This window comes from Spodoptera frugiperda, chromosome 19, assembly GCF_023101765.2.
Source record: "Spodoptera frugiperda isolate SF20-4 chromosome 19, AGI-APGP_CSIRO_Sfru_2.0, whole genome shotgun sequence".
Lineage (NCBI taxonomy): Eukaryota > Metazoa > Arthropoda > Insecta > Lepidoptera > Noctuidae > Spodoptera > Spodoptera frugiperda.
Window position 1 is genome coordinate 3,788,909 of NC_064230.1, and position 26,031 is coordinate 3,814,939.

Sequence of the window (26,031 nt, forward strand, 5' to 3'; positions counted from 1 at the left end):
CTATTCTTGAAATATTTGTGTGTAGGTAGGTACTTTGAAAGCTTGTTTAATATCTATTATTGCTATTGAAAATGTAGTGATTATAATAATAGGGATGATGACGAGGTATGAAAATTAAAAATCTATTTAATCCGTCAGTTAGGCAATGATTAAATATTAGTATCTATATACTATAATAATATAATAATAATATTATAAAGCTGAAGAGTTTGTTTGTTTGTTTGTTTGAAAGCGCTAATCTCCAGAACTACTGGTCCGATTTGAATAATTCTTTTTGTGTTGGATAGTGCATTTATCGAGGAAGGCTATAGGCTATAAAACATCACGCTATGACCAATAGGAGCCGAGCAGGGCGGGTAAACCGCGCGGAAGTAGCTAGTATGTCATATAAGACAACAATACTTAAATAAGACGAATTAAAGTCTATGAGTGGAAAAAAATGATGTATAAAACGTACCTAAAAGTGGGGATATTTTAAAGCGAAAGTATTTGTTTCCATAAGAGAATAAAATATGCGTGTCTAATGTTTTAAAATAATCTTAAAATGAACATTAAAATTAGTCTTCTACCCTATTATCGCTGTGTATACCTAAAGTATGTAGATAGAACGATTCTATAAAATATACAATGTAATATAATGTAAGCTATAAAACGGCTGACTAGTCACAACTGTTGTTGTTAAATCCTATTTTTTTATATTTATTTTTATATTGTGAGGTTGTGTTAAGACAATAATGAGTCTATATTTTTTGTTGTTATAGTTTATATTGAAATATTCTTCAACAATTTATCGTTCTGTCCATTCAATGCTTTAAACTACTTGTATCGATGTTCAAATGTAATAAAATATTGGTGTCAGAATAAAATTTGTGTATTTATTTCCTAATAAGCTTATTTAACAAGGCAAGTAAGGACTAAACACAATGTTTATATTGTAATGTGATTGAAGTATGAAAGACATTATTTTATTTGTTTACCCTCCATATTTCTATTTTCCATGATTTACTTTTTTTAAACTTAAAAGCCTTGGTTTCAAACTGCTTATTGGTTGCACATGGGTTTCATACAATTTTTTTCTGAGACTGTATTATATTAAATCATAATAAATATTGAATAAACAGTGTTAATGTCAACAGAAGTGAAATCATTATTGGATTTACACATTTTATTTTAAAATTATTTGTAGAATCAACACGTAGCACTAAATGAAACTGCGTGAAACGGGTCGCTAACGTCACTAACGTCATTGTCATATCGTGAATAATGACGTGACGTGTAGGTAATCCCAGCCAGGTATCTTTTTGAAAACGTCTGCGATACACATCGACATACGGTGAATATATTAAAATATTATCAATACATCGATTCGATAAGGATATTATCGCCCATAGTCCACGTCACAACTGTACATTAACAGGTAAAAATTTATATTCCTCTCAAAGTAATTTCGCCGATATTTTTTTTTAAGAAAAAAATAAAATTAGCCTTTATTACCACTTACCTTTGCCTGTCGGGGTAAATGTTAATTTTTTAAAAAGTTGTTTGATTAGTTTTTGCTCACGTGTGTTAAAAGATTAAGAATTCGTGTTTGTTTTTCAGTATTTAACAATGTTGAGGCTACTATTCTTGGCTGCATTCTTGCAGTGCACTATATCTCAACAATATCAGCAAAAAGTTGCTCCCGGAGTGCCTCCACAGAATTACCAGGTTAGTTTTATTCATATTTTCATGTGTAAATCTGTTTTCACATAGGCAGAATGGCTGTAGTTGTTTTGCCTCATAATTTGAAAAAAGTGAAAGTGGTTGTTCTATGGTTATGTACCTATGTAGACACTTTTGTTTTAGGCCTACTGTTAACTATGTTTTGTAGTTTTATTTTACTCAGTATTACTACAGTTTTATTAGATATTTTATTTAGAAAAATCCATCTGTATTTGGTGAATCTGATATTCCAAATTCAAGTTTAACCATAGATATGTGGTTAAAAGTTAGTTAGAAATAGACCAAAGGCCTCTTCTCGGACAGAGAAGGTTGGACAGAAATCATAATACCAGGTTTCCTCACTATGATCTTTCACTGTCAGTTAGTAGTGTCTAAATAATATTAGAAAGTATATATAAATCTATAAAAGTCACATTGGTACTTGTCATTGGTAGATTTCGAACCTTATGCATGAGAAGTAGGTGTCTTAAACCTCCGGGCCACCGCAACATATAATATAATAATACATATAAGTAGTTACTCATAATGTTAAAATTGGAATCCTAGTAATTTTCTTTCTGTGACAAGGCCAACTTCAGTACCATGAATGAATTATATTTTTATTATAGTATAAATTACATAGATTCACAATGTTACATATTTATGAGGTTGACATTTATATTATATAATCTATCTGCTTTATTAATATTATAAATTGTAGTCTATCTCAGTAATATTATAAATGCGAAAGTATGCGTTTGTGTGTAAGTTTGTTTCTCAATTATGTTGAAATGGCTAAAGGGATCAGGATGAAATTTGGAACAGGGCTAGATTATGGTTGGGAAGAACACATAGCATACTTTTATGCCAGTAGTATGATGTAGATGTAATATAGGTAATATCTAAAAGTAGTAATAAAAAATTTAAAATAGTTATGACAGTGACAATTCTAGTTGCAACTATTTATTAATATTAATTTACCTATTCTTAATTTTCCTTAAGTTGACTACCTCGTTAGTTAATTTGTCAGCAGTATGGAGTTCGGTATTTTAAAAAAATCTCACAGTCTGGAATCGTGACCAGTATATGGCAATAGGCTCACCCCGTTTTACATGGGACTTATAACACAAATGGTGAAAAGTGGGTGTACATTGTACAGTCGCTTTACATGCGGTAATGTGCATGTGCACCTCTGCCTATCCCTTTGGGGATGCTGGGGCTTGAATAAACCAACCAATCAGAGCGATCCCCTCGGGGATGCTGCTAATACCTAGCTCGACTCGAATAAGCCAACCAATCAGAGTGCCGATCGCACTCTCGTTTTGATTACTTTAAACATAAAGCAAACTCATACTAAGGGTACTGATTCAATAATATGCTAGAGAAAAGTGAGTGAACTATAAATATACGCCTAGATGACTAACCTATGTTGTAGTTTAATAAAAAATTAGTTACAACTGATAACATATATGTAAAGTTTGAACAAACATTATATTATCCATGACATAACACAAATGTAATGGATTTAGGACTGGATTTCTATAATATTCTTATAAGTTTTTAAACTGACATGGTAACTAGGAATATTGTTAGGACTCAAAACGGGATATTTACCATGTTCATTAGTTTTTATGGCAATTTTCTTGTTGGCAAAAAAAGGGAGTAGACAGATCTGTCTGCTCATAAACATCCGCATATACTCCAGGTCATCCGAGATCATGGCGCTTGCAACTGTGCCGAAATATCGGGAGCTCATACAAAAATGAACATGTTAAATATCCCGTCTCAAGTGTTAGTTATATTCAATATCGTCATTAGCCCGTGATAGTCAACTACAGGACTATGTGCCTGCTTTTTATGGTATAAGCTGGTAAATGAGTAGACGTATCACCTGATGATAAGCAATCGCCGTCGCCTATTGACGCCTGAAACACCAAAGGCGTTACATGTGCGTTGCCGGCCTTTTGGGGGATAGGAATTTAAGGTTTGTTGGGGAATCGGGAATTGGAAGATTGCGAAGAGGGGTAATTGGAATTGGGCCTCCAGTAACCTCACTCACACAACGAAACACAATGATGTATGATCTTTACATGTTGATGTAGAAAGTACGTGACAATATAATAATGTACTATCTACTTATAACAGCGAGCTACTTAGCAAGCAGATTCTTAACAAAATGCCGCGTCAACAGAACAAAATATATTTCATTGTAATTGATGTTTTAAGTGCAGATGTATAGAGTTTATTTTTACATGTGTTCTGACGTCATATGTACCTATAGTTGGACAGATTTGCTTTGGTTGTACAGATAAACAAATGCTTATGATATCATAAGTATTATAATGTCACGCTTTTTATTTCTGGATGGGTAAGCAAAAGTGTTCTATGAACATATTAGTTGCTAGTTCAGAACAGCGTTTCCAATAAAACCCAGTAATACTTTGCCCGACCCGGGAATCGAACCCGAGACCTCCTGTCCACTCGACCAACGAGGCAGTCATTATCATAAATTTAGTTTAAAGTATGTAGTTAAAATTTTATTGTCATTTAATAGTATAATTAACTGTAAAAGTAATGAGTAAAGTTATAACTTAATTACCTATTTAGCGAGGTAATAATTATTATAATGGACATTTTTATTGTATGTATAAGTTGTAAAATAATAAATACATGAAATTAAATAAATACATGTCGTTATGTACCTACTTCTATGTAGTGAACTGTAGATAGGTATTACATAGCGTCAATCAATTCGTATGCTAGAATGCGTAGTCAAACGTGTTTGTTTTTTGAGGGGGGAAAATCATCCAATGTCTTCTCCCGTCTTGGGCGAGGCGAGAGAGTGTCAGCTTCTTATTGACTTAAAACCAACCCGTTCCTACTCCTGTTCTTTGAGCCGGTAATCTGTTAGGCAGTCCGCAGTCTGTGATGACTGATGGCTCTTTGAGGCGCACGCCCTCTTCCCACACAGTAAAATTTTGAGCATTAATCACTACGCTTGCTCAATGCGGATTTCAATCTTATATTAGAAATTATAGGCCCAGTTTTCCTCACGATGTTTTCCTTCACGGAAAAGTCACATTGGTGTTTGCCGTCAGTAGGTTTCGAACCTGCATTCTCATACATGAGTACCATTTATGTGTGGTACAACCTCCTCTTTTTTAAGTCTGTTTATAACTAAAACCTGCTCTTAAGTGCAACAAACACTTCTGAAAATAATCGCTCACAAACATACAGCACCCTTAGTACGAGTTTGCTTTACGTTTAACGTAATCGAAACGAGAAACATGCATACGTCATAGGTAAAACTAAGAACCTCATTTTTGGAAGTCTAGTTTAACAATAGTTTTGTTATTTTTTCAGAACTATCAGCAACCCCCGCCGCCGCCCCCACCGCAACAAGTAAGTTTATGATCATTTACGATGTTTTTCCACCAGAAATATGCTATGTAGCTATGTTGTAAGATATAATAACTAAGTTGTGAAACTATGTGACCGTTTCCACTGATACTAAGTTATAGGGCTGTGCGAGGATGATGCGCAGCTCAATTATGCTTATGCCATATGTCGATGGTATCCATAGCACACATCTTTTCATATAAAAAACATAGCTTAGCTGAGTCCGTTTCCACCAGTGCTAAGCTATGTGTACCAATGAATATGATTGGTAGAAGCCAAATGCATCCACAGCAACGTAGCATAGCACGTATCTGGTGGAAAAGCATCCTTAAGCTAGCTCTTATGTAGTTGATAGATAGCATTTGATTTATTTTTAAACATCCCATTTGTATAAAAACTAACTCATAAAGTTCCATGGCCCAATGACAAAAATCGGATCCCGCATAGACTCGTCATGTCTGTCCGTCCGACAATCCGAATGCCACAACCATTTTATTTTTAATGTAATAAATATTTACCCCAACCTCTACTTAATCACATATTATTAAACATAACATATATATGTAATTCTTTCCAGCAACAATACCAACAACAACAGCAACAGCAATACCAACAGCCTCCCCCGCCCCCCCAGCAGCAGCAACAGTACCAGCCCCCGCCCCCGCCCCCGCAGCAACAACAGCAACAGTACCAGCAGCCGCAGCAACAACAGCAACAGTTTCAACAACCGCCACAGCAACAACAACATGGGCATGCTCATCATGGAGGTAAATATATTTTGTTTATGATTAACTAGCTTTTGTCCGCAGCTTCTCCTGTTTTCCTGTGGGATAAAAAGTAGCCTGAGTGTTATTCCAGGCCATAATCTAGTTCTGTTATAAATTTCATTCCGATCTCTTCAGTTGTTTTGATGTGATTGAGTGACAGACAAACATACATATAAACTTTTGGCATTTATTTTATTTATTTATATTTATATTCATTTATTTCAGGCGTCATAGGCCCATATCAAATACTATAAACTAATACATTAGAATTTATAAATACTATACATACAAACGATATTACAATTATTTAGTACTTAACAACTAGGTCACACGAAGAGACGGCGTCGTGTGTCGCGCAGTGTCCGGTAGCCGACCTGGGAACCATTTAAAATATTAGTCAGACTAGTTTTCCATCGGTACTAGAATTTAGAAAATAACTCTAGAATAGGTTCCAATTCGTGTGTCGTGGTGACCTAGGTGCTAACGACGCCCGTTCCTCGTGCATGAAGATGTCTGTCCGTCAATCATGCTGAAACTACTGTACGGGTTTTTATGAAATTTGGTATACAGGCAGCAGTATGAGTTGACTTGGGTGAGAGGATAGGAGATTTCGTCCCCCAGAAACGCGGGCGAAGCCGCTGGCAAAAGCTAGTAATCTATAATTATAAGTGTGAAATCACCAACTCGCTAAACAATTGTGGTGATTAATGCTCAAACCTTCTCCGTGTGTTACAAGAAATGTGTTAATAAGCTTGATGTTTTTTGTTTTCAGATCCTCAGCTGTTGAACCCGGCCAACATAGCCCAGGAGAGAGAGTAAGTCATTTCAAAATATTACAATTTGTTTAAAAAATTATATGATGGCCGGCAATAGAAATCTAATTTTAATGGCCGTCTTGTAGATTATTTTGAAACATTAGACACGTATTTTTAGTTTTCTTACGGAAACAAAACATTTTTGAAGATATATTGATTTGAAATATCGCGTGACGTCACTTCTAGGTACGTTTTAGACGTAGAAAAATTATTTGTTCCCACTCCTAAAACTTGAATCGTTTTATTATTATTTTTTCATTACCACTTAGGTAATGAAAAAAGAATAAGTATGATGGACTAAATAGATTTTTAATTTTCTTACCCCGTCATCATCCCTATTTTAATAAGTGTTTTGACTCTAACTTGACTGCGCAGTTGGCGCGGTGGGTGACACGTTGCACGGCAGCCAGTTGCTAAACTAGCTGCCGTGCAACGTGTTGCGGGTTCAATTCCCGTACGGAACAATCTTTGTGTGATTCACAGATAGCCCTTTCGGGTCTGGGTGCCATATGTATATGAAATTTTATGTTTGTATGCGCACCCACGACACAAGAGAAAATTCTAGTGGGGCAACGTTTTAAAAAAGAAGCAATAAAAAAATGTTAGTGTTAGTGACCATGTCAGTTTAAAAACTTAAAAATAAAACAAATCTTTGCAACCTTCCAGCCACATCCAAGAGCACATGGAGGTACCGATCGACACATCGAAGATGTCGGAACAAGAGCTGCAGTTCCACTACTTCAAGATGCATGACGCCGACAATAATAACAAGTTGGACGGCTGTGAACTCATCAAGTCGCTTATTCATTGGCACGGTAGGTGAACCATTTATTTATTTATTTTTATACAGGGTTATTTTAATATGGCAATAGGCTCACCACCTATTACATGGGACTCACAATATAAATTGTGAAAAGTGGGTGTACATTGTACAGTGGCATTACGTGCCATAATGTGCACCTCTGCCTATCCCTTCGGGGATTAAAGGCGTGACGATATGTATGTATGTATGTATGTATGTATTTTATATATGATACTCGTTAAGTATATGAATATTATACACATACTAAATTAATTAAAAGTCACGGTTTATTCACGTAAATTAGTGGAATTGACTGCACGGTTAGTACGGTGGCTGGGCAACTGGCTCCCGTGCAATGTGTAGCAGGTTCGATTCTCCCGCGGAGCAACTCTGTGTGTGATCCACAAATTGTTGTTTCGGGTCTGGGTGTCATGTGCATGTGAACTTGTGTGTTTGTAAATGCACCCGCGATAAAGGAGATCCTAATGTGTTCAACGTAAAAAAAATGTAGAAAAGCTCTACTCGCTACCAGAGTAGGTTGCGCGAAGTCGCCGCGTCTGCGCACGCTGCTCACGATGAAGAGTCCATCTGTGACTCGAAACTAGTAGAGCTTTTCTCCATTAATGTACGTGAGTAAACCGTGATTTTTTAGTTAATTTAGTATGTCTCATACGACTTTTCAAAATTCATTAAAAAATTACTTAAAATAACCCTGTATAATAAATATAGCTATTCTAAAAATCAATACTAATCTAAAAATGTTTATTAAATATATCTGTGTAATGCGATAATGGTGTCGCACTAAAAAAGGGTGTAAAAGCACCCTTAGTAAGTTATAATTTTCCCAATTTTCATTCTCGTTGGGAATTTCTTACACTTGTTGGGATAGTAAAGTCGGGGATTATTGTATAGTGGGTTGGTTTATTTATATATAATATGCTATAATCTGCGTGGGTTATTAATTTTTAGGAGGGTTTTACAAGATAGGGGTACTTAGTATACTAACTGTGGTACTCAGAGTCGTTTAGTGGTTTCTTAACCTAGTCTTTAGCGATTCGCACGTGGCCAGGGGGGAAACCAAGCAGACAAAAGTCCCTGTATCATGCAGTAGTGGGATATTGATGGGGGTGAGTGCTCATTATCAGCCCGACCAATAAAATCAGTCCTTAGCAATTGTTTCCAGATCACAACCGCTATGAATGCACGCTATACACCTTACTAATTAACTGTGCAGATTTATCAGTACAGTCGGACTGTACAGTCAAATCGTAGGGCCGTAAACTCTAAACACTTACGGATTTAACCGTTCAGTTTTAACTGGACAGTTTTATATACTCTTAATTCGATTCAGTTACTACTACACAGTTCAACTGTTTGCTCTACACTTAAAATTGTAATACGATTTAATAGTACACTTAAAATTGAATTGTAGGTCCATACAACTTACACACCTGACGATATATAACCAGTTTTAAAACTGTAAAGTTCAACTGTTCCGTTTAAACTGCACAGATAAATCGGTGTGTATTCGGTACAAGGAATAAAGTAATCACTAAATATCTGAGTATAACAGTATTATTATTTATACATTTTACAGTTATTACGAAATTAATAAAATTAAACTTGTTGATTTCGTATTGAAATGCCTATAGTACAGTGGATATTAAAAAAATACATTTTTATACATACCTGGGGTACTTATTGCTTTATTGGGTACTTTAATGTTACTAAAGGTGGTGGAAACCGTTATTGATACGAACGAGTTTCGGTTTAAACATATTTAAATGAAATTATTTTCCATTAAACATATGTATAATTGAAATACTTTTTATAGATACTTTTAATGGCATGCAGAAGCAAAGTATGAATATATTTTTTTTTCTAAATCAATGGAAAATAGTTTTCATTTATTGAAAATATTTGCCATTTTTTTCATTCATCTCAGTAATTTATTGTTAAAATATAGTCGATCATACTGTCGATCATTGAGTCTTCGCTTTGACTTCTGTGTCGGTAAATGTATTATTTTAATATGATTTATTACTGTTAAATTAAGAAAATGGCAAATATTATTAAAACGTAAAACTAAGTATAATAAGTTAAATGTATTTGTGTTTACGTACTCATGTGTGTGTTTGTCTCCTTTTCTATGTGTGTCGTCGACGCCGCTTGGGGTTGTAACACCATCACCATCAAATTGAAAACACCATCGTATCGGTAAACGATGTACCTTATTTAAAACAAACATAACAAAAAAATCTCAAAACACCACTATCTAAAATTAAAAAAACAAATCTGTCAACTGTCACCTGTCAACCAAACGTCAACTGTCACTTTGACTTTGTCAACCAAACGTCACCTGTCATTTTTGACGTTTAAACTTTTTAAACTCAAGAGCAAGGGCACAAACAGGCGCCACAGGCCGGCACGCCACCGGTTGGCGAAAAAATCTTCGGTGACGATGAATTAGTGAATTTAATTGATCCCATTTTAAATATGGACGATCACAATAGGGATGGGTATATTGATTACCCAGAATTCGTTAGGGCGCAGCAAAAAAGTCAACAGAAGCAGGGACAGTAAGTCTTAGGTCTCAGTATAGGGGGATTTGATTGCATTTGCTTAAAAAGAATATTAAAAGATAAAGGATATATTTAATTAACTTTGTCTATCGTTAAGTTTATTAAATGTATTTTTTATCTATCCAGAACACCTAATACGTGTTTATTGAAGTAGGGTTTCTAATATTTTACCAACTTGATAATACTGAAGCTAACCTTCCACTGCCTTTAAAACCTTTTGGGTCTTATTCCCATCTTAATCGGACAGTCGATATTGATTTTGAATCTTTCTATGCTTCTTTGAAATATCTCTATTGAGTCTTTCTAACTTTGGTGAAAAGTGGGTGTTATATTGTACATATACACCTCTACTTATCCCTTTGGAGAACTTGAAGCAATTGCCATCAATTCCCGTCTATACGATAAAACATTCCGGAAAAAAAATTAAATGTACTGAATGAGATTTTTATATGATACTTATGTAATAATGAAATAAAAAAATATGAAATATTTTTTTGATGCAGTTTTTACTAATATTGGGAAATGAATGTTATGGTAGGTGTAGGTAAGCGTCCACAGGCCCGAATCGTACGCATCGTACGCATTCCGTATGACGTCATCAGTACGCATCGCATGTTGAAGGTATTGCCGACGTGTGGTCCGTACGATGCGGATCAGTGGACGCAGTTGTATGAGTTTCTATACAAGACAAACTAAAATCCATTGCGTGCGATGCGTACGATGCGGGCCTGTGGACGCTTACCTTATAGGGAACTTATTGTTGATATGCAATACGGTTCTATGTCGAATATGATGGAATCTCAAAGTTATTTATTGAAAGTTAGATCTGATTATGGCATTTTTGGAAGTGAAATAAATACAAAACAAACTCACGTAACTGTTTGACTGTTATACGTGAGTAAGACGAAAAATATAATAATTAATTTAGTAAGTCTCATTTAAATTATAATACAAAAAACAATCATAAATGAAAATAGAAAATCCTAGTGAAAGCTAGAAAATATTTTTGAAACAGAATGAAGAAATAATAATATAATAATGTAAAATAATATGTTGTGTCGCATCGCATTTCAAAAATAAGTTCCCATATTAAAATGAATTGAAATGAAAAGGTTATAAAAAAAATTAAAACGTCAAATTTGACATTTGAGATTTTTTCTGTATATTCTGTGGTCTTTGATATTGATACTGAGTCTGGGTATTTGTATATTGGCATTTAAGTGATTAAATAAATAATTAAATTAAAATCTTCTGTCTTTTAACGAAAATAGTGCATTTCTTATTTTGTTGAGTAAGTTCGAAATTGATGACCGATCGTGTTACAACATAATTATTTTAATCAAATACAAATTCTGTTGAATTAAAAGTCTACCTTAAACGTATAAACGAAAGCGTTTATACCAAGGGTTAATCCAAAGATATCGGTTTAAAAAATTGGTTATCAATTTCAGGCTTAGATCCAGTTATCTACCATCAGCTTTTCTAATTATAAAATAGAGTTTTGACATTTTATATTTGAGGTTATGTCAAAATTCTTTATCTATACAGACATAAGTTGACTGACTATACTACTTTGATATGAAAACAAAAGAAAAATGGATTTTACGTACGATACAAGAAGTCATATGGACTTAAAACGATATTGATGTGCTCAAACTACATATTGTATTACTAAAAAACTACTTTTAAAACATCTCTTGTAATTTCGAATATATTTATCTATAATATATTACTTTTAAAACTATCTTTTTTATTACCTGACTTGCTTCAAAAGTGGGGTTCTGTTTTAAGGCAATAATGGTAATAATGCCTGTGTGGGGGACCACACAGGCATTATTACCGGTCGATAATATCGCATGCGTTACTGCGATAATTGTTTTCAGTATATTTTGTATTAGGATGGTCATATAGTTACACACTGCTGCGATAATAACGCCGCAAGAAGTAGGACGTTGCGTTTCTCCGTCCTGCGATATTCCGACATAAGTTCTAGAATGTTTTGTATCGGGACGCAAACGACCGACCTGCGATAATAACGCGCTCTCTCGTTAGAAATATATCGGACGATAACAACGCAGCCGTGAATCGGGACGCAATGTCGTAATACCGCATGCGATATTATCGAGCGATAATAACGCGCCTGTGTGGGAGAGCCTTTAAATTCTGTAAAAGCGTGATGCCATGTATATTTTATGTTTCTATACATGCCAAACTGATTTGGACGTGATTCCTGAGGTAACATAGTATTATTGGGAGAAAGAAATCTCAGTAATAACGAGCCTTATATAATAATATGAGACTCTTAACATAACTGACGAATGGGTGGGTGTGAGACTTAATGTGCACCTCTGCCAATACCTTTTTGACTTATAAAATGTCTCAAATATTACCTATTTTAATTTAACAATAATATACAGTATCTGGTCGCATTATTAGACGCACTCTTTTTTGTTCCATTTGTTATTATATTTAGAGTTTACTCACTGTTTCAAAAAATCCCAAATTAGACACTTTTGAAACGTCAAATTGAATTGTCTGTCAGTGAAGCTAGGTGCTCGTTCCAAAGTGTAGCTTCGAATGGAGAAGAACGAGCAAGAAACTCCATCGTTATTCTTTTAAAAAAACGTTTTTAAAATGTGGGTGTGTTTAATATTATGACCAAGCTCTGTATTTGGTGTAAATGTTTGTTTTTATAACATCTTTGCATGTACTGTAGTTGTTTAATCTACTTAAATATGTTTATTTCTTCAAGAATCTATGTAATAGGTCTTCCATAAATTTATGATATAACATATAAGGTGTTCTAAAAGTATCTGCCATGGCTTTAATGGGAGGTAGTGTTGTGTTTGAAGATTACAATAGTGAAGAAATTTCGTACTCCAGACCAGTTAATTCAATTTGAGAACATAAAGAAGTCAAATAAATATTGACTCTACTCTGCTTAAAGTGGTTCACAAATACTAACAATGCGTCAGAAACAGTGAAAGAGATAGCTCTTTCAAAACAAATTCATACGTAGATTTTTTTTTTGTATGAAACAAAAAATTACTCATAATCAATAGTTTATATTTAGTATTGTAATCTTCAAACACAACACTACCTCCCATTAAAGCCGTGGCAGATACTTTTAGAACACCTTATACAAGTATAGGTACTAATTTCTTACCTTATGGTTTTAGATAGAAGGACTACATTTGAATGGCAAATTTATTTAGTACGCAGGTAAGAAAATATAGATAGATTCAGTACAGAGACAGTAGGTATTGTTATACTAAATAGGGATAATGACTATTTTTTATTGTAATGTCCGTCTTGTAGATTATTTTAAAACATTAGACACGTATTTTTTATTTTCTTGACAATCTAAGATATATTGATTTGAAATATCGCGTGGCGTCGCTTCTACGCACATTTTTTATGTAATAATTACGTATTTGCTTCCATTACTAAACTTTGATTCGTTTTATGTAAGTATTATCTTATACTAATAAAAAAATACGTGTTTAATATTTTTTCATTACCTTTCTGACGGAGTGATTAGATTTTTAATTTTCGTACACCGACATCATCCCTATTGTACGCTTTGTAACGAAGCCATATCTTCTGTAACCATTCGTGGACTCAGTAGCCGACCAATGGTTACTGTCTCTGTACTGATTTAATCTTTATTTTCTTACCTGCATGAAACTAGCTATAGTTTCTGATAGCCTGGTACTTTTATTTCGTTAACCGACTTTTAATGTAAAATAGTGTTATGTTTTTTTCTCTTTATTTCTTTCTATTGGTTGTGTTAAGTCTAGAATAAGTTGAACATGTGAATAAAAATGATTAATGGTGATGTTTTTTTTTTATTTTAGTACTGAGTAGTTAGTTGTCTAATGTATATAGGGTGACTGGTAATTAGTGAACGATATTTAAACACGTGATTGTACTCATGATTACAAACAACTTTCCCGAAGAAACTTTTTTTGTATACTCATTAGTTTTGTTTTTATCACAATAACAAAACAACAAAATTTCGCGCGCGTGCTTTCGCATGATCAGCTGTTAGCAGCGAGGCGCCCGCGCCCGCGTTATCGGAAGACTAGTAGGTATTTTGGAACTTTACGTGCTAATGAAAGTACAATCACGTGTTTAAAATATATCCTTCACTAATTACCAGTCACCCTATATTTTTACATACCGGGTAAGTTGGGGTTACTTTAATAATTATACAAATTTAATAATGGGTAATAAAGACTTTTGTATTTAAAAATGTCTTGAAGATACTCTCTGACTTATGGTAGCATGTAATGACACTAATTACTAATCATATATGTAGATACAGATTGACTATTGGACAAGGGGTCTTGTGATTTAATGGGTTGGGTAAAGTATTCTAAGGTTCAATCGCGAAATTTTCTCAAGTAAGGGTACCACTATTTTAATTTTCACTATAATAAGTGAAAAGTGACTGAAAGCCACTCAGGGAATAGGCATGAAGATGGGGTTTGAAAATTAAAAATCTGTTTAGTCCGTCAGTTACGTAATGAAAAAATATGAGACACGTATTCTTTTCTATTTTGTCATACAATGATAAAATACTTCTTATAATAAACTGATCATGTTTAGGAGTGGGATTAGCTACGTCGATTCTGAGTATAAAACGTAATGGTATTTCTAGGTACGTTTTATACGTACAAATGACGTATTTTCTCTCACTCCTAAACTTTGATTCGTTTTATCTAAGCATTGCTATCTTATATGACAAAATAAAAAAAACAATACGTCTCAAATATTTTTTCATTACCTAACTGACGGACTAAATAGATTTTTAATCCTCATACCCCGTCATCATTCCTCTTGAAGTTTAATAATTTAAACTTACAATTTCAGTGTTTGAAAAGAAGGATAAGTTGGGTTTACCGGACAAAGAGTTAGAAAATATGGTTGATAACACATTGAAAGCTATGGATGTTGATAATGACGGTTATGTCACATGGACCGAATATAGAACACGCATTGAAGAGCATAATAGAATTCATGGTGAACATTAAAAAAAGCTTTTTTTGACATTTGACAGTTCGTTGACGTTTTTCCATAGATGTATAGATGGCGCTTCTGATTCAATCTTTGAAGGAACGTAATTTTGTTTTCTTTTTTAATGAAGTGTTTTTTTTTGTATTAGTTTTTTTGTTTAGGGAAATCTCTTAGTTAATACATACGGTATGGAGATCACTCATATGATTTAAAAGAAACTGCAGGTAGTATTCGTCCACAGAAGTGTAATATAACTAAATGTTTCAACGAAAACCGAAAATTAAGGAATGGTTTTAATTTTTTCTAAAATAGATAGTGTAATAAATCAAGTATTAAATTCTGTATGAACAGCTCCATGTTCCTTGATCACAGAAGAGCTGTAATGTTGTAGGTTGTCTAGGAATGTTACGGACATGTGGTGCGGCTGTTATAATGCCGTATTTGTAAAGAGTGTTCAAATTAGCTCAAAGAGAAAAATGCACTTTTTGGCTTACCTACTGGGTCTATTTCGCTCATTTTTCGTATATCGTCAGCCAAGATGATAACAAATATATTATGTGGTTTAAATTAAGTCATAAGAGGTTTCCCTATACGGTATACAACTAGTAGAATTATACAGTAATGTACAGACTTTAAAATTTGCCAAATTATAGGTTTGTAGGTATAAATAAAGTAAGTTTTACTGTGGTATTGTTTTGTTTTTATCACAAAGTTCAATCATTTATTTTCTTGAAAATTGGGGCGCTCGTGCCACAGTTTTCAACGTTTAATATTGTCATCGTGTCATTGTTATTGTAAATTAATCATATTTTTTCTTCCAAATAAAATATTTTTCATTTATCATTTCATTGTATTCTTCTGTTCTATATAACTTATCGACCTGTATGTACCTTTGTATGTTTGTGCGCGATTATCTTGCGTTTGGCTGAACCGATTTTGATACGGTATTCAGTATAGTATTTTTTAGAATTTGGAGAAGGTTTTAGGGATATTACATGACTTAAAAATATTATGTTGATAGAATTTTGACTTTAAAACTTAATTTATACCTATCATGTCTGATATCTGCGGCCATTATTTTGATGGAAGTTGTAAGCACTGTCACTTGCTTTCTGTCAACTGTCAAAATAAATGTTGGTGAAGGCGGCAAATGTGAGTTTATTTCAAGTATAGCTCTTATTTTAAGTAGGTTAAGGTGGATTTTTATGTACAGTTATGTGTTATGTTAAGATTGGTAAGTGTTTTTGTTTATAAGTAGGTCTACTAAATCTGCATGATTGAAATGGAATGAGTTGGAGTTAGGACTTGGTGGAGGTTAATTGTTATTTAAGGAATGGTTAAAGGTGCATGGGCGGATTCGATTCCTAAGCAAAAGGGTCTATGCTATATGTAAGTTATAAGTAAGTAAGAAGGTATGGTGTGTTGTTTGGTGCTTTTCATGGGTTCGATTCCCGTATGAAGTAACTGGGTCTAAGCTATATGTAAATTGTAAATTATAAGTAAGTAGGTAGGTATGGTGCGTTGGTTGGTGCTTTTCATAGTTTCGACCGGTTCAGCTACCGTACGAAGCAAAGAACTGGGTCTAAGCTATACGTAAGTTATAAGTAAGTATGTGTTTGTGAACGTATAAATTATAGAGAAAAATATTATCAATGTGACGATAAAATATTTTAAAAGTCGAGTCAGATTCTTACAAGAATAATAATAGCGATAAAATTGTGAAAAAAATGGGCGTGGTTTAGATTAAAGAAAAATCATAAATATGACATGATTTATTTTGTAAGTGTGCCCAGTTAAATTCTTATAAATATAAAAAACAGCGATAAAACTTCAGAAAAAAATGGGCGTGGTTTTAGATTAAACAAAAATCATAAATATGACATGATTTATAAGTATTTTAAGTGTGGTGTCTGGTATTTTTGGAAGAAAACCCTACTTGAACTGGGGTAAGTAACATTAAGCATGATTTTTTTAATTTTAAACATAGGTATAGCCAGTTTCAAGCGGTATAGACTGCTTCGTTGGTCAAGTGGTCAAGGGGTCTCGTGTTCGATTTTCGAGCAAAGTGTTACTGGTTTTTTTTAAGTTTATGAAATTCAACTTAAAACTTCGTAGTAGATAAAACAATCTAGAATTTTTCGCTATATGGTAATAGACGTGGGACTCGGACTCAAGCGAGTCACCTTCATCAAAAATTGGTTTTATTGTAAGGTATATGAGCACGTTCACCCAGTGCCGGATTAGCCATGTAGCAGGGGGCAGCAAAATCCACAAAAAACCTATTTTAAAAACCATTGACTAAACATTTTTAAACAAAACAAAGCAAATATTCATTGATATGATATTATTAGATGATAAATAGAAGGATAGACTTCCCACTGATAGTTTATAACATTCTCAGAATTGTTTATTCTGTCCGGAGCTGCGGACTACCTAGCGGGTTTACCGGGCCTCCGGCTTGAAAATCAGGAGTAGGAACGGGGTCGTTTTTAGTCAGAAGAAGTCCGACACTCCCTGTCGCCTCGCCTAAGGCTCACCTTGACTTCTCTCGAGAAGTCATTGGTTCATGATTATCCCGCATAAAAAAAAATGTTTATTCTGAGAACAAACTTACATCATTAAGTCTTCTTACACAATTTCCCCTACATTTTCAGGGCAAGTCGACAAAAATCACCAGACCTACTCTGATGAACAACTGGAACAGCTCTTGGAACACGTGTTGAAGCACACGGACTTGAACAAGGACGGATACGTCGACTACTTGGAGTATAGAGTCAGCAACTACAAAGCTAAACTTGGCGAGAAACAGAAGGAGGAGATGGGAGGCAGATAGAGAGACTAGAGTCAAGACTTTCTAATAAAAGCAACATAAAATCAAAAAAGTTATTCAATTCTAAATAAAATTTATAAAAAGTTATAAAAAGTCTCGAGTTATCCAAAGTAAAAAAATATTCAAACGTTAATAGTCAATAGTGACCGAGAGTCAGTCAGTAGTCATCAGTAGTGAAACTTAGCATCAATTGGGTAGTATCCTCGGTCAAACATTTTCGATTTTTTCTAGCTAAATTTCCAGAAATAAGTCTGCTATTTGACGTCAAAATCTGATGACGTCATTATAGACTCTATATTTTTTTGTATGAAATACTCTATAATATAGAGTATTTCATACAAAGAAAATATCGTTTTTGACGTTTCGAAAAAAGTATTGAATTTGACTAGTAGGACACTAGAAACTTGGACACTTGAACACTTACTTGAAATACAGAGTCCGCAACTACAAAGTAAGATAAAGAGTCCTAAAAACAGGAAATTGGCATTAAAAGTCAAAAATCATTCAAAGTCCAACCAATAGCCGTCAAAAGTCAACGTTTATAGTCAATAGTCATTAAAAGACAAAATAGTCTTACGGGTTGGGTAAAAATATACTTAGATTTTTTTTTATATATTTTTTTTATTAAAATATTTTAATACAAAATAAATATTTTATTTCATACATTTGGTTTTTTATTTTTCTATTCAGTTTCAGATTTTTAATAATTAGGTACCTAGGTATCTAATTTAATTTCTTGGTGAGTGAAATATTACATTTTACAATTTATAGATAGGTACCTATAGGCAGGGAGCTTACTCTTGAATCCAATTCCGATCGATCGACATTGATATTGTTCGTACTCTTGAGTTGCAACACTAGCGCCCATTGTATCCGTATTGCGTGGATATTGAATGAACTAAATGGTATTGAGTTTGGCTTTATATTCCGTACTCTGAATGTTATTTTAACAGCTACGATTAGGGTTGTATAGTTTTGACATTGAATAATTATTGAGATTTTATTGCATTGACATTGAGATTGGTTTCAAGAGTAAGTGCCCTGGAAGTCATTGGTGGAGGCCTATGTTTAGCAGTGCACTTCTTGCTGATGGAAGTTAAAAATCTTCACCATCTCGCCTGGTGGTAAGTGATGATGCGGCCTACGATGGAGCACGTCTGCCCATAAGCAACCTATTCACTCGGGCTTTGAAGACACCCAGGTTATACCCATCAGGAAACACAGACTCCGGCAAGGAATTCCACTCCCTAGCAGTTCGCATAAGGAAGCTTGAAGCGAAGCGCTTCGTGCGAGTGGGTGGGATATCTACCATGAAGCGGTGGCGCTTCGCCAATTGTTTTGTGGTTCGATGATGGAAAGGACTAGGGGGAATCAAGTAGTGCAATTCTCCTGTGTGCATTCAGTATATGACATTCGCAGGAAGAATAACGGTATTCTACTGCCTCGGCCGAGTAATTGCAAAATGTGATGCAGGGCAAGGCGTCTCGGTTTGGGTTCCCGGGTCGGGCGCAGTATTGCTAGCCTTTTTTCGGTTTTTCGAAAATTTCTCAGTAGTAGCACGGTGTCTGGAATTGTGCGTAGTATATGGCAATAGGCTCATCTCCTATTACATGGGATATTCACACAAATGGTGAAAAGTGGGTGTACATTGTACAGTGGCATTACGTGCCATAATGTGTACCTATTACCTACCCCTTCAGGGCTAAACGGGGTCATATAGGGCAAGTGACCCGGTTGTGGCCATCGACCCCTTTGTGGCCACTTGGGCCTTCAAATATTTATAACTAAGGCATGGACAAATAAATTACTCTGTGATGTACAGTATTTAAAATATTGAATATTGAAGACACTGATACCGTTGGCAGCTTTGATGTGTCAAACTTCACTTCGATGCAACAAGTCATTCTTTTTAGTTGAGGGTGAAATTGTTAAGATCTTAACAAAAAGGCTAAGGCAAGCGGGTGAGGATTTGGTTTTTATTTTTTAAATCTTTGCTTATTGTTTGGATGTTTATGTTAATACTACATGAAGAATATATTGTCTAAGTGGAACTAAAGTTATTTTGTCGCCATATGTTTCTGAAGTGGGATTATTAGAAGGTGGCCACTAATGGAGACAAAATTATGAATTTCTCCATCTTTGGCCACACGGCTGGCCAAAACTTTTGTACATAAACGCCCCACTTCTAGTCATTTATCGTAATTTATTTATTATTTTTCCTTGGCTTTACATATCAACAAATACATATTTTTCATTTTCAGAGATGCAATAAATTGCCTTCACACAAAGGGAGGTCAGTTTACTTTGCAGCTTTTACCAACGACATATAAATGTTGATCTCTTTATTTGTAAGTTAAATTCAAGTGAAGTAATAATATTTCATATTTTCCAGACTAAATGAAAACCATTGTTTCTAAAATGTCAAATTTAATTAATAAATTTTGATTACTTTTATTGTATATTTTGATGGCCAGAACTGGCACACGACCGTGGCCAGAAATGGCACGAGTCTGGCCAAAAATGGCACAAACTCCCTTTTTTTTTTCTTTTTTATACAGTTATTTTTCTATTGGACGTTCTTTAAAAAAGGGGTTTTCTTAGGCAAGATTAATACATGTTAAATGACTTTTTACAAGAAATATGTTCGTGGTAACAAAAACTATAAGTTAAGAAAGCCTCAAAGTCGACAAAATTCTTAAAGTGGCCACAACCGGGTCACTTACGATAGTTACGGTATTCAACTTTAAAATTAACATTCTTTTTAATCTTCTCATTCACAGAAGGTGGACAAGGCACAGGGATGGTGTACAAAGATTCTGATTTAGAAGAAATGGTAGAAGGCGCTTTGAAGCAGACGGATACAAACAATGATGGTTTCATTGAATATTCTGAATTCAGAGCCGCCACCGAACCTGGTGCTAAATAGAAGAACTGACAAATAAGACGATTGTCTAACAAGTTTCATAATATAAAATATCTTAAGCCTTTTTTTGACAAAATGGCGTCGACTGAAATTTCTATTTTTATAGGGCAAGTGACCCGGTTGTGGCCATCGACCCCTTTGTGGCCACTTGGGCTTTCAAATATTTATAACTAAGGCATGGACAAATAAATTACTCTGTTATGTACAGTATTTAAAATATTGAATATTGGAGACACTGATACCGTTGGCAGCTTTGATGTGTCAAACTTCACTTCGATGCAACAAGTCATTCTTTTTAGTTGAGGGTGAAATTGTTAAGATCTTAACAAAAAGGCTAAGGCGAGCGGGTGAGGATTTGGTTTTTATTTTTTTAATCTTTGCTTATTGTTTGGATGTTTATGTTAATACTACATGAAGAATATATTGTCTAAGTGGAACTAAAGTTATTTTGTCGCCATATGTTTCTGAAGTGGGATTATTAGAAGGTGGCCACTAATGGAGACAAAATTATGAATTTCTCCATCTTTGGCCACACGGCTGGCCAAAACTTTTGTACATAAACGCTCCACTTCTAGTCATTTATCGTAATTTATTTATTATTTTTCCTTGGCTTTATATATCAACAAACACATATTTTTCATTTTCAGAGATGCAATAAATTGCCTTCACACAAAGGGAGGTCAGTTTACTTTGCAGCTTTTACCAACGTCATATAAATGTTGATCTCTTTATTTGTAAGTTAAATTCAAGTGAAGTAATAATATTTCATATTTTTTAGACTAAATGAAAACCATTGTTTCTAAAATGTCAAATTTAATTAATAAATTTTGATTACTTTTATTGTATTTTTTGATGGCCAGAACTGGCACACGACCGTGGCCAGAAATGGCACGAATCTGGCCAAAAATGGCACAAACTCCCTTTTTTTTTTCTTTTTTATACAGATATTTTTCTACTGGACGTTCTTTAAAAAAGGGTTTTCTTAGGCAAGATTAATAGATGTTAAATGACTTTTTACAAGAAATATGTTCGTGATAACAAAAACTATAAGTTAAGAAAGCCTCAAAGTCGACAAAATTCTTAAAGTGGCCACAACCGGGTCACTCACGATACAATAAGTAGAAGGTATTTAATATATTGAAGTAACGTTAATACGAAAGGACAAGAACAAAAGTAATACGGTAATTAAAAGGATTTATTTATTGTATATTGCATTTTATTTTAATAATAATTCAGTAAATTCTCTCCAAGCTCTCCCCTACACTCCGGCAGTGCGTCACGTCAGTTGTTTTTTTAAGGCCGGGAAATCATCCTATGATTCTCTTGCCTTGGGCGAGAGAGAGTGTCAGACTCTTACTGACTAAAAACCACCTCGTTCCTATTCCTGTTTTTCGAGCCGGAGCCCCGGTAACCTGCTTGGTAGTCCGCAGCTCCGAAACCCGCAGTAGTTACAACTATAAAGCAAGTACAAAGAGGAGACGCCATAATGTGATTGTGCACTGTGACACAAAAAAACGGCCCTATCCAATGATATTATAAGTAAAATGGTGTAGATAGGTTATAAGCGCTCAGAAAGTGGCACATTGAAATGTGGACAATTGGCAACATTTTTGTAGTATGGGCGTGGTTTGTAACGTCCCGCGCTCCCCGTAAAGTGTCACTATGTTCAAGGGAAATTCAGTTATGACATCTTTTCTTTGTATTTGCTTCATGGTTACAGCTGTATACAGCCTGTCACTCACTCAGTCACTGGCAAAGGTAGTAGTAGTTTTATATACACTAACGCGACATCTTCCGTGAGCGATGTAGAAGCGAACGCGAAGCGGTGCGGTGACACGCGAATTTAACGCGATGCGGTGTGATCAAGCCATTGAGTTCGCTCACCGCATCCCACGTGCGGTTGGTGACGTAGCCACGTCAATCTGGGGGCACAGTAGTGCCCCCGCCAAGACGAGCCAAGCGAAGCGCAAGGGCACTACCTACCTTTTCTCGAAGCGCTTCGTCGTATTTTTGAACCTTCATAACTTGAGTTTGGGTTATACCAGATAAACAAAATTTTCAGGATATAATGTCAGTGGTAGACTTAATAAACCTCTAAAGTTTCAATTGCATAGCTCTTATACTTTAGATTTTATTGATATCTAAAATACCCCGATTTCGTCACTCACTCACTGATGATCAACAAAATTCTTAAGGTACTTCCTGAAGTCCTAGAAAACTGAAATTTGGTATGTAAGCTAGTATTAGTACCCAAACAACAAAAAAATCCTAAAACTTGGAACTTTTACCCCCAACCCCTTAAACTAGGGGGTGAAAGTTTGTTCGAGACTTCCGCAACTTTTGACGCTAGAGGTCTGAATGCGGCCGCGGAGGGGTAAAAATCTGAAATAGGGAAACTTAATTCCCTATTTCCTGCTTGAAATCTGAAAATTATACACAAGTACATAGAACACAAACTTTTCATCAAATCAAAACATTATCCTACCCATAAGTACTTAGATATCTTCTATACATATAATAAAATCGTAGAAAAGTGCTGTCTGTACATTGAAAATAAAAATAAAAAAAATAGCAGGGGTTATTGTTATGTCGATTTAGAACCCAAAAATGTAATTAACTTTTTTTTTGTCTGTTTGTCTGTTTGTCTGTTTGTCTGTTTGTCTGTTCGTCTGTGCGCGCTAATCTCAGAAACGGCTGATCCGAGTTGGATGCGGTTTTCACGAATATATTGTGGGATGCTTAAATTTACATTTAGTGTTTGTTTCATGTCAATCGGTTCATAAATAAAAAAGTTATGTCAAATTAAAGAATCACGTCGAACATTCTATGCTTATACCATTAATCTCCGCAACTATTTGACGGATTTGGTTGAAATTTGGTACAGATATAGTTTAGAACTTTAGAAAGGACATAGATATATTTTTATTTCAAAAATCAAAAAATAAAATAAAAATAAAATAAAAATAAAAATAAAATAAAAATAAAAATAAAAATAAAAATAAAAATAAAAATAAAAATAAAAATAAAAATAAAAATAAAAATAAAAATAAAAATAAAAATAAAAATAAAAATAAAAATAAAAATAAAAATAAAAATAAAAATAAAAATAAAAATAAAAATAAAAATAAAAATAAAAATAAAAATAAAAATAAAAATAAAAATAAAAATAAAAATAAAAATAAAAATAAAAATAAAAATAAAAATAAAAATAAAAATAAAAATAAAAATAAAAATAAAAATAAAAATAAAAATAAAAATAAAAATAAAAATAAAAATAAAAATAAAAATAAAAATAAAAACAAAAATAAAAATAAAATAAAATAAAATAAAATAAAAATAAAATAAAATAAAAATAAAAATAAAAATAAAATAAAAATAAAAATAAAATAAAAATAAAAATAAAATAAAATAAAAAAAAATAAAAATAAAATAAAAAAAAAATAAAAATAAAAATAAAAATAAAAATAAAAATAAAAATAAAAATAAAAATAAAAATAAAAATAAAAATAAAATAAAATAAAATAAAATAAAATAAAAAAATAAAAAATAAAAAAAAGTAAAAAATAATAAAAATAAAAAAAAATATATAAAATAAAGAAAAATATAAAAAAAATAAAATAAAAATAAAATAAAAAATAAATTTATTCCGGACATACAGCGCCATCTACTGTTCAATTTCGTACTTATAGTACGGAATTGAACAATGTCGGGCTGTTCCTATACTCCGTAGATAGATGGCGTTGATCGCGCAATGGTGTAATTACAATTGTTCAGTTCATGTTATTGTTTTAATTCATTGGAAATTTGTTTTTACAAAATAGTAAAAAGCAATGAAAAATATAACATAATACAACTTTTAGTACAAAGAAAACGCTCTAACGGAGTATAGATAATTCTATGTCGATCGTTACACGACTTCGGTTCATGTTGTTTTAATTCATCGAAAAAAGTTAACAAATAGTAAAAAGGTATGAAAAAAATTATATCAATATAATTAAACTTTTAGTACAAAGAAAATGCCCGAACGGAGTATAAATAAATAATCCAAGTTCTATTTATCCTCGATAGATGGCGTTGGGATCGAAATAGATTGCGCTATGGTTTTGTTACAATTATTTGGTTGGGTATCGGCCGAGCGCTTCGGTACTATTGTAGAAAATGTGTATTATCAGTCGTATGATTATTTGTCTGTAGTGGTCCTGCTGTTTCGTATATTCTAAATTGGTTTCGTTGTATTTGTCAATTAATAAGTTTATTTGTTGGGTTTTCCTGGTTTTCTGGTTAAACTATTTAACGTAGGTTTAGTTTAATATCGATTATTAGTAGTTACTGTAGTTAGTTTTTTTAATAAAATTGTAAGTCTAATTTATAAATTAATTAGATTAGATTTAAGTCGTTTCTTTTAAATTATTTAGTTTAAGCTTGGTTATTATAGCATAAAGGATAGGTTCTAATATAATTTCTTTTTTAATTGTTATAAATTCGTAATTCGTAGCTTTCTTTAGTTTTAAGTTAGTTTTCATCTTAAGTTCGGAAAGATTATAATATTTCTTTAGTTAAAGTCCGTTTGTAAACTATTTTTTCAATGCCCTAAGTGAGTATACATCTATTAAAATCAAACGCAGAGCTCATTATGTTGATTTTTGAAGAGTTCCCTGGAATATCTTCCACATCTCATTTTTGAAGAGATCCCGCGAGATCGGGAACTCATCATCATCATCATCATCATCAGCCTATAGCTATGGGAACTATGTGGTTAAAACCAAAAATTTGCCGGAAGTCACTATTCCACGCGAACGAAGTCGCGGGCAAAAGCTATGAATAATATTACTACACTTCACTTCGGTAAGTGTTTATTAATCAACCTATACTTTTGAACATAAGCATCGTAAGTATAGTATGCGCCAACGCCCGCCGCCTGCCCCCTCGTCCCCGCGCAGTAGCTAAAAATAATTAATCGGCCCGTCAGCGAGCGCGGCACCCGAACGCGGGTAGACGCGCGAGGGCAGACGTCGTTGACGGTTGTCTCGTTGAATGAAAAGTTTTCGGAATATTTCGGTGATTTAAAAGTTTGCTATCGCGGAGAAAAAAACCATTTGCCTAATATTTAATTGTTAGTAGTTTAGTAGGTAAAGGTTTAGATACTAGTGTTTTAATTTTCATTGATAAAAAGTATTAGGATTACGTTTCCAA

General features: G+C 33.6%; 1 protein-coding gene across 6 annotated transcripts; it reads left to right on the plus strand.

The window, feature by feature from the left end:
- Positions 1-1,248: 1,248 nt before the first annotated feature.
- Positions 1,249-22,045, plus strand: LOC118281169 (multiple coagulation factor deficiency protein 2 homolog). Of its 6 annotated transcripts, XR_004784191.2 has the most exons (8): positions 1,249-1,417; positions 1,600-1,707; positions 5,065-5,103; positions 5,678-5,867; positions 6,640-6,682; positions 7,349-7,497; positions 20,696-20,940; positions 21,948-22,045. XR_004784191.2 is itself a non-coding variant. In XM_035601672.2 (7 exons), exons 2-7 carry the CDS (start codon positions 1,609-1,611, stop codon positions 20,839-20,841), a joined length of 666 nt encoding a protein of 221 aa, XP_035457565.2. In that variant the 5' UTR covers positions 1,249-1,417; positions 1,600-1,608; the 3' UTR covers positions 20,842-21,081. The 6 variants fall into 6 exon arrangements, 5 of the variants coding, with proteins under 5 accessions (XP_035457565.2, XP_035457561.1, XP_035457562.2 ...); XM_035601672.2 differs by lacking the exon at positions 21,948-22,045 and having other exon boundaries at positions 20,696-21,081; XM_035601668.2 differs by lacking the exons at positions 20,696-20,940; positions 21,948-22,045 and adding an exon at positions 17,740-17,926.
- Positions 22,046-26,031: the final 3,986 nt, after the last annotated feature.